Here is a 10155-nt window from a genome sequence, read left to right as displayed (position 1 = left end):
ATTTTTATACAATGTAGCATAACAAAATGAATGAAATTTTTTTATTTTATGATAAATGTTGTTTAAAATGACTTTCTCATTATATATATATATATATATATATATATATATATATATATATATATATATATATATATATATATATATATATATATATATATATATATATATATATGTATATATATATACATATGTATATATATATATATATATATATATATATATATAATATATATATATATATATATATATTCTACTACAATAATATATATTAGTTGAATACATGTCACACCTGTTATTATGTCAGTATTTATTTTTAGTTTTAATTTTTAAGTTTAAGTATAAAAAATCAAAAGGAGGTACATTTATTAAATATGTATTCACAAATAATTATTTATAAATTACGTTTCTTTTTTTTACACTTCTTTTTCAAGTTTCTAGTTTTTACAAAAATATGGAAAAATTTATCAAAGCAAAATGGCTGGAACCTCCACATTCAATTGAATATGGTACAGTCCCATCAAATTGGGTAGAAGAAAGTAATGGCAGTTTATGGGTCTGTTGGCCTAAAGTTGTGAATGTGAAGCCATTAATTTTAAGCAGACAGATACTAAAAAAAGACTGGTCTAGGTTCATTTTGTTAAAGAAATATGGCAGTGGAAGTATGTATATTTAATACAATATTTATAAGTGCAATAATTACCTGTATTTTATATATATATATATATATATATATACATATATTTTTAATTTAGAATTTATTTACCTGTATTTTATATTATTTTTTTTTTATTTTAGGCAGCTTTTCTGAATGTGAGATGATCCCCTCAGCTAATGATACAAATGAGGATACAGATGATGAAAACTTGTTAAAGCGAAAAAACCGATTTACATTACCATATTTCATGAGCGATGATGATTTTGGTAAGAAATATTTAAATTATATCTATAAATTGTGTTTTTCTATAATTAAAGAAATTAGTTTTATCTATTGTTTATTGTAAATAACGAGTTTGCTCCCAATCAATCAAAAAAAAAAAAAGAAAAATTGACTTGCAGCAGTGATGAGGAGGCAGAGACCACTATAGACAATTTCCCATTACTTCCGTCGTCTCTACAAAAATGTTCTTAATTTTATATTATTTATTTATGTATTTTTTTGTTGTTGCATTTTCACTCCTATTACATACAATTTTATTTCTTTGTGTCATTTGATTTATAACCTAAACTATCTGCAATGGTATTTTTAAGAGTAAAACAAATAACACACTTAGAAACACTGAACACAAGTTTAAAAGGATCTTTGTGTATTATTTTTAATGCTTACTAAGTATTTATAACAAATAATATCTATTTATAACAAAGTATATCAGGTATGTATGAAGAGGTGTTTCGGATTTTTAAGGTGCAGAAAGTTTTCATTTTTTCTTATTATAATTTGAATTTTTTACACTTAAAGTGCCTTCTAATCGGACTTCAATGACAAAAAAAAAGCATAAAGTTGATTTGGAGATTGAACCAGAATGTCAGTCTCAAGTATCGTTGATTAAATCCAATACCAAGCAGCATTTCACAAGCAATGGTACAGTTTTATTCTTTATATATGTTTGATACTACTTTTTCATAAAATACTTATGTATATGAATGAACTAAATTTATTATTGCAGATTGCAGTAGTAAATCTGTTATTAGTTATGACGTTGATAATACTTCTGCTTCATCACAAGATGGTATGTTTGTTATCTATAATGTTTTCTTTGAACTTTTATTGTTAACAATTTAAAAAACAACTATTAATTTATTTTTATTTAACCATATTATAGATTTACACACACAAGTTTATATTAATAGGTTAGGTCTCACTCAAATAGTTACAAACTAGTTAATGGAGTGAAAAACACAAAGTTTAAAACATAAAACATAAAAGTAAAAGTTAAAAACACAAAATAAATGAATAATATTAAAGCAACTTAAATCTAGAAGTTATAAAAACAAATAAAACTTAAAAAACAAACAGAAAAACTTATTTAATGTAATGTTATTAACACTAGTTTTTTATTAATATTTAATAAAATACAAATATTATTTACTTACTAGTAAGTAAATGATATTTGTAATTTTAAATATTAAACTTTAAACAACTTTTATTACTTAAAAATGTTTTATTTATAGTTTTCCAGAAAAATGTTCCATGAAAATCCTAAAAAATATAACAAAAGAACTAATGGAGGTGAAGCAAAGTCAAAAAGATCTGATGGAAAAGTTATCTGGAGTACAATATACAGGAGTAGATATTGCTAATAAGTTAGTCTTTGTTACTATTGATAATGTTAAAGATTTGGTGAAGTTGGAAACTGCATTAGAAGATAAAAATTTATATTTGCAGCTGGTATGTAATGTTACCAACATTTAACTTTATTCATTATTGTTTTGCTATTTCATTGTACATTTTATTAATTTTTTAAGAATAATAAAAAGTACAGTAAACTCCCGATATTTCGAAACCTTGATAACTAGAACTTTTAGTAACTTAATCTAATTTTGAATCCCTGTTTAACCCTTATATATATTATACTCCCAATAACATGAACAAATTTCTTGGTCTCTTGGAGGTTCGAGTTATTGGGAGTTTACTGTATTTGATAATATTAGTAATAGCGTATAGTAGTTTGAAATAGTAAGTTTGACCGGTTGTTAGCTCAGTTTGACCGGTTGTTTGCTCAGTTGATAACACTGTATGTAATATATAAAATATTAGTAGGAAAGCTTGTTTAAGTTAAGTCGTTTTCACACGCATATACATACAATACAGTATACATACAATTGCATGTATACACATACAATAAATGTATACACACATACAATTACAGGGTTGCTGATCAACCTTTGAAGACCTGGAATACCTGGAAATAGCACGAAACCTAGGAAAAACCTGGATTTTGGAAAACTCAAGGATTTTTTTAAATTTTTATAAAACTCTGAGAAAACCCAAGAAAAATATTTTTTTGTTTAAATTTTTAAACAATAATTTTTTTTGTAAGAATAGCTTGTCAATACTAATAATAAATATACTAATATTTTAACAATAAATTTGCAAGATGTAGCTGTTGTTGTAAAACTTTTAGTCTGTCATATATAAATATTTTTGTTTAAATAAGGATAGTTATAATCTAGTAGATAAACTGGAAAGAATATGGAAAATTCAGGGAATTTAAAAAGCTATACTCAGGGAAAAACGCTCTTTACTCAGGGAAAAATTTTTAAAATTATATTGGCAACCCTGAATTAAGTATCGCATACATTGTTACTTTTTTATATCACATGCTTTGTTACTACTTTGTTGGCAATAGTGTTTAATCAAAATTGACTTGGTATTTTCAATATTTTTTGCTTTGCTTGCTATTCTGATATTTTAAATAGTTTAGTAGAGGGAAATACGTGCCCTCATAGATCATCCACTGGTTACTATGAATATTCTAATGTTAATTATTGTGAGTAATTATTAATACAGGTGGCAGTTTTAGTTCGTGCTTGTTGCAACCACCCAAAAAAAAGTATATACGAGGTGATGAACAAACTTATCACAAAAGATGTTGCATCAAACTATAATATTAAAGGCACTTCTCAGAAGTGCAATTTTTGTACGTGTTTTATGAAAAGGTATTTCAATTTTAAATTTTAAAGTACATTTTTATTCGTTTAGAGGCAGTCAGAAGTCAGCATGCTGATGCCAAAGATATACAACTCCACAGTTTTATGGGTGAATGGTTACGACAAGCTGGCGTGTTGAATATACGCACAGAGAAAAAAAAAATTGAAAATCATAATAAAACATTATAATCTGTTTTTCTTTTACTAATGAAATAAAAAACTGTTTTCTTTATTCTTTTATGACTGTAATTTAGCATTATTTTAAATATTAATTCATGTAAATATTAATGGGCATGTTAATTCCGTAGCCATCGTAAACGCAACTCATTTAGGAAACGGAAATGTATAAATTTGCAGAATTTTTGATGATTTTTGTTTAGTGTTGGTTCGTGATTTATCTTGTTTTATTTTGTTTATTTTAAAGTTTTAGAAATCTTGTAGAAATATGGAAAAATTAGCCATTTTAATGAACATGGAACAATCCCACGTGATTAGTTTTTTGAGATAAATTATGTTGTTGCTTTGACTACAAGTTGTTAATGACACAAATTTGTTTGAACTTTTTTTTTTTTTTAATGGCTGTAATAACTACAGTTATCAATAACTATAATAATAAACAATAACATTATTATGATATATATACATGTTTTACATTTTAGAAAGCTTTTCTGAAGGTGAACTTGTTGAACCTGAACTTTATCAGTCATTGTACTTCTGAATGTGAAAACAGTTAATGATTGTCAGAGATTGAAGCATACGAAGACATTTGAGATGACTAAAATTGATAGAAACTTGAGATTACTGAAATTGATTGAAAAGCTGGATAATTATGCTATTATTAATTATTATTATTTAATCATTATCATATTTCAGAAGTTATATTGATAAACTTGTTTTAAGTCGATACCTTTACTTGCAATTATACTAAATTGTTTTTTAAATTATCAATTTGTTATATAGGTGATGATCTTCAACCTAAATGGGTAAATCCTGGACATTTTCCAATACTTCTGCCATCAATAGATAAAGGTTTTATTTAGTATTTTTGTTTTGTATATTTTTAAAATATTTATTTACGTTAAATAGTATTTTGTTTTTTTATTGTTATTATTATTATTATTATTATTATTATTATTGTCATTATATGTATTTACAGTTGGTAAGAATAACTTAAAAGTTTTAAAAGCTTAATAGCAATATATATAAAATTTTAATATTATTACTTATTAGTATTAATTTAATATAGTAGGGAAAAAACTTTGAATATTTAAAGATGAAACTTCATATTTTTAATTGCTATGTTTTTATTTTTAGAGGCAGTCGGGAGTCACGATGCGGACAACAAATTAGCACGCAAAAGATAATAAACTTTACAATCAGAAATACGACAAACTGGCCTGATGAAATTCGTAAAAAAGCTGTTATTTAAAGATTAAAACACATTATGTCATTAAACACAATAAAACGTTTTATAAAATATTTTTTGTTTTATTGCTTTACTTATCTGCTTTAACTATTTAGTAAGTATTTTATCTTACGTTCTCTGCAGTCAATAAAATTAATTAGACATTCAAATAGTTATTTATGTATTTAAAATATTGGATACAAAATATTTCCTTATAATAACTTTTTTAAAGTTATTGTTTATAAGCAAAAAACTCTTACATAATAAGTAATTTATCACTAATAACAATAAGATATCGCAACAAAAGAATCGGCGTTAAATCAGCAGTGATAATCACTACTTACTCACTAGTGAAAAATCGCCACTCAATCACTAGCTATAAAATGTTTACAGAATCAACATTCAATAAGTACTAAATCACCACTTACAATAAGTATTGAATCACTACTAAATCACTGATGTATCAGTGCTAAATCAGCGGTGATAATCACTACTTAATCACTAGTGACAAATCGCCTTAATCACTAATGATAAAAAGTTTACAGAACCAACATTCAATAAGTACTAAATCACCACTTACGATAAGTATTGAATCACTACTAAATCACCTGTGATACGCGCATAGGGAATATATATATATATATATATATATATATATATATATATATATATATATATATATATATATATATATATATAGAAAGTAACCTTATATAAAGCATGGAAAAAATGCTGAGATCCATTTAAGGAGGATTTTTCTTCTTTTTTGCAAATAAGAGTTTTTGACAACACTGATATAAAAAGTTTTAACAACACCGTTAGGAAGTCAACGATTTCTTTTTAAAAATACAAATTTCTACAATTAAAAACATTAAATAATACGCGTGTGTTTTCCAAAAACATGTGCATAAAATAAATATATATATATAAAAAGCCTAAAAAATATTAAGGTCAAATTACACCAAGATTTGAATTTCTAAATGTCATTAAAATTTTTTTAACTAATCAAATTCCTTATAAACACCTCAAATTATTTTTTTTCTATAAAAATTTAACTCTCCAAGATCCAGGTTTTTCGCAACGATCATCACTGACACCTTTAGCACAAAAACAATTATGCGTGGTCTCGCCGCTGAAACCTAATATGTCTCTTTCTTCGTAAATCCGGAATGAAAACGTCGATGAACATGTTCCAATAAAATACCTAAAGTTAAAGAATATTTCTTAAATATTCTTTTAAAAATCACTCATTTTAATCATGATGCATTTTTAAAAATTATAACTTTTTTTTGAAGCGAACTTATAAAGTTAAATTAAAAAATAATTAATTTGAAATTCATTTTTTTCCGAATTACAACAAAACAGTGTTAGTTACAAAGTTCATTAATTTATGTTGAAAAGTTAGATTTTCCCCCACTCTTTCCTGGTATACTCTAACCGAAAGTCATTAAAATAACATACCTAGCATGTGCTGCAATCCATTGATCTATAATGGCAACACCTCCATCCTTGTATTTTTCTATAAACTCACGAGGTCTTGGGTAAATAAAAACTTTACCAAACACATTAGATTTAAACTCTTCTATCTCTAGAGAGAAATCAAGTTTAATTTTGAATCAACTATTGTTAATTTCTAACTTGCTGACAAAGTGAAGCTTAAGTCAACTTTTATGAATCAATTTTTTAAAAGTTCGAAACTATAAAATGATTTAATATTAGGATGCGATAAAATACGCTCAAATATTTAGAATTCTTTTTAGTTTTCTTAATTTCTCAATAATTACTTTTTTTAAATTAAATTTTACTAAATTCAAGTAAGTAATTTATCTTTTAACATTAACAAAATTGTATTTTTTTACCAACTTATATAAATAAAACAAAAATTTAAAGTTTAAATTAAAAATGTATACGCAATTTATTTTAAATTTAATTTTATATCTTTAAAATTTTAGTCAAATATTAATTTTATAACATCAGCTTTATTCAAAAATTAGTTAAATTTTTACTTAAAAATCTAATAAGTTCAAAATAAGATATAAATGATTAAAGAGCGATTTTATCCTAGCTATGGAGTAAGTTTTTTTAATAAAAATAAATAAATAAATAAAGAAATACAATGTTTAACTTTTAGCTGTACTTTATAAGATCATAATAAGTAAGTTATGTGGTAGTTGTGTAGTGGTAGAGTGCTCGCCTCAACAGCGAGAAGTTCTGAGTGCAATCCCTATCACGTCCCTGGTAGTATCGCGCTCAACTTATTTCTCCGCGCAGTGACCTTGTTCGTCAAGGTTTGCGTTTTGGAGTTATAGAGTTGAGAGAGGGTTGTAACCACAACTAAAGTAGCCTCTTCGACTGTGTGGCCTTCATGGCCTTGAGGAGGCGAATTGAATTTAAAAAAAATTTAATGATGTTGAATTTATAAAAATAATTTGCAGTGGAACAAAATTTATTATCTTTAATTGCTATTAAAACAAATTACCAAAAGAAAAATATATAAAGAAATCCAGCTGATAACTAATATATAGTTCTATAATTAATGTATAATGCATTATAAATTTTAAATGTTAAAATTGTTTTAAAAAAGCCTAAAAAGTACTTTTTATAAGACTAGACTTTAGTTGTATCATATTTTCTTAATTTTATTAATATTTAAAACAACAAATATAATTCTTATTCATAAATTACCTTCATCTGTGGCATCTGTAGAAAGGTAAATATTTTTAAGTTTATATTTTTTAAGCATATTTTCGGCATTTTGAGCATATTGTTCTATAGTTGGAACTGTTTCTTTTCTAGCGTAAGAGAAATCACCACGCCTCATGTGCACAGCAATATATGGGCCACCTAAAGCTGATCCCTCTTGTGGATGCTGATCCCGCCAATCTTCTGCGTAAACTGTTTTGTCTGCTTTATCATTTGAGTTTAAAAACTTTTGACGATATTCATCTCCAAGAGCACGTAAATGCTTAGCAAATACAAGACTTCTTCTTGGCTTAAAAAAATGCATACAAAATTGTCAGAACAATTGCATTAATAAAGAAACTTACATAAAAAAACAATTTACATCACACAATGATTATTTTTTAAATTTATTCATCTAAAAAAAAAAAGTTCGTTTACACAATAACAATAATTATTGTAAAATAAATTTAATAAAATTATTTGACAATAATTAATTAAATTTTGATGCTTTACCAATGCACATTCCACCTCAAACTCAACCATAAAACACTTAAAACATTTTCTGTTTCTAAATCTAAATTGATTTTTTTTTAAATTCAAGTTATAGTACATTTATTAGCTTAATAGATAATATTTATGGTTAATCTAGTCCAACAACAGACTATACATTAGTATCTAGAATAGCATTAGGGAGAAAAAGTACTTCCTCCTGAAAGCACAGATTACTTTCTCCTGCAAGGACAGAGTACTTTCTCCTGAAAGTACAGAGTACTTTCTCCTGAAAGTACCGAGTACTTTCTCCTGAAAGTATAGACTTTGAGGAGAAAGAATCAAATCTATACTCTATCTCAGGTTTAAAAGGCCACTTTTTCACCTTGGTAAGCCATCTATTATTTTGCACCAAAACTAGATCTCAATTAGGAGAATGGACTTGTATATGTATACATTTTTTATCTTAAAACATTTTTTTGGTAAACTTGCATACTCTAATCAAAAATATTTTAAACCTTACCTTCCAAAATTCAACAGATCCATAATTAACATGTAGCAAAGCTTCAAAACGCTCAACTAGAAAAGATCTGTGTTAAAAAAAAAAGGATTATATATGTATCTGTGTGAGTGTGTGTGTGTGTGTGTATATATATATATATATATATATATATATATATATATATATATATATATATATATATATATATATATATATATATTTATATATATATATATATATATATATATATATATATATATATATATATATATATATATATATATATATATCTGTATGTGTATATATATATTGTTAAAAATAATTATTTAAAGATCGTTATAATATTTATTAAAAGTTGATCAACATTGATTAGCTAAGATGAAAAACTATGAATGTGTGTTTAGATAACATCTCCTAGATCACTCTGAAATAGCCTGCTGCTAGAGGCTTCAGTATATACATCCATTATCTAAGAGCCTGCTGCCGCAAGGGAGTGTCTCTACATCAACTGAGGATTTGGTATGGGGCAGCAGTCTTTTTTAATTTTTGCTTTCTTCTACTTTTATTTAAAACTCTATAAAGATATATATACATATATGTGTATATATATATATATATATATATATATATATATATATATATACATACATATATATATATATATATACATATATATGTGTATATATATATATATATATATATATATATATATATATATATATATATATATATATATATATATATATAATATATATATATATACACAGAGTGGAGAATAAGAAGATATATATACAGCATGGAAAATAAGAATTTGAAGGCAAGGTTCAATTTGACAGGCTTACATATGGAATTGACAGTTAATTGTTTTTTTTGGACGATCAAAATTTTTATTTTTTTCTTTGTTTAATTTTTATCTTGTGATGAATAATGCTTGAAAATTAACAAATTTGTATTCCTTGTAAAACAATTATTTTAAATAAAACCAATGCATTTTTAAACGGAAATGCAAATAACTCACATTCAAACTACCAGATAATGTTATTAATTAAAAATAAGTCTCACTCGCACAATTTTTCATTCAATTAAAAAAGAAAGTTTGATACTATCCTAGTAATTTAATTTTAAACATTTTTTTTTAATAACAATCTTTATAAATTATTTAAAAAGTTTAAACTGAATAGAGCAAACTGGGGTAAGACTAAATGAAAAAAAAAAGTGAACAGTTTAGCAATTTTGTTTCTTTTGCATTTATTGAAAGTTAAAACCAAAAATCTTTAAAAATGTGAGGCACCGTATTGTAGAGAATTTTGTGCTCTATCTAAAGACCAAAAATTGTTTAAAAAATTTTTTTTTTGTCTTATCAAACTTTAAAAATCTCAAAAAAATTTTTTTTTTTTTGAATTTTTAAAGTTTGATAGAACAAAAA

General features: G+C 24.7%; 2 protein-coding genes across 3 annotated transcripts in view; one reads left to right on the top strand and one right to left on the bottom strand.

The window, feature by feature from the left end:
* Positions 1-406: 406 nt before the first annotated feature.
* LOC136086725 (uncharacterized) lies at positions 407-5137 on the top strand. Of its 2 annotated transcripts, none has more exons than XM_065809052.1 (7): positions 407-662; positions 799-924; positions 1460-1582; positions 1668-1730; positions 2173-2389; positions 3512-4680; positions 4966-5137. In XM_065809052.1, exons 1-5 carry the CDS (start codon positions 455-457, stop codon positions 2193-2195), a joined length of 543 nt encoding a protein of 180 aa, XP_065665124.1. In that variant the 5' UTR covers positions 407-454; the 3' UTR covers positions 2196-2389; positions 3512-4680; positions 4966-5137. The 2 variants fall into 2 exon arrangements, with proteins under 2 accessions (XP_065665124.1, XP_065665125.1); XM_065809053.1 differs by having other exon boundaries at positions 3704-4680; positions 4966-5136.
* Positions 5138-5794: 657 nt separating this feature from the next.
* LOC100204988 (GDP-fucose protein O-fucosyltransferase 2) overlaps positions 5795-10155 on the bottom strand; it is an 11559-nt gene continuing 7198 nt past the window's right edge. The window contains exons 2-5 of the mRNA XM_065809051.1: positions 8751-8817; positions 7742-8048; positions 6518-6644; positions 5795-6260 (exon numbers count right to left, since the gene is read on the bottom strand). Of these exons, the coding sequence (XP_065665123.1) occupies positions 6098-6260; positions 6518-6644; positions 7742-8048; positions 8751-8817 (664 nt within the window). The 3' untranslated portion in view covers positions 5795-6097. The remainder of the gene's footprint in view (positions 6261-6517; positions 6645-7741; positions 8049-8750; positions 8818-10155) is intronic.

Source organism: Hydra vulgaris, chromosome 11 (assembly GCF_038396675.1).
Source record: "Hydra vulgaris chromosome 11, alternate assembly HydraT2T_AEP".
In the NCBI taxonomy this organism is placed as follows: Eukaryota; Metazoa; Cnidaria; class Hydrozoa; order Anthoathecata; family Hydridae; genus Hydra; species Hydra vulgaris.
This window is presented reverse-complemented; position numbering and strand designations above follow the sequence as displayed.

Coding starts and splice junctions, on each gene's coding strand:
- LOC136086725 (XM_065809052.1), top strand. CDS start 455: ATGGAAAAATTTATCAAAGCAAAATGGCTGGAACCTCCACATTCAATT. Junction 663..798: donor AAAGAAATATGGCAGTGGAA/GTATGTATATTT, acceptor TTTTTATTTTAG/GCAGCTTTTCTGAATGTGAG. Junction 1,731..2,172: donor TTCTGCTTCATCACAAGATG/GTATGTTTGTTA, acceptor TTTTATTTATAG/TTTTCCAGAAAAATGTTCCA.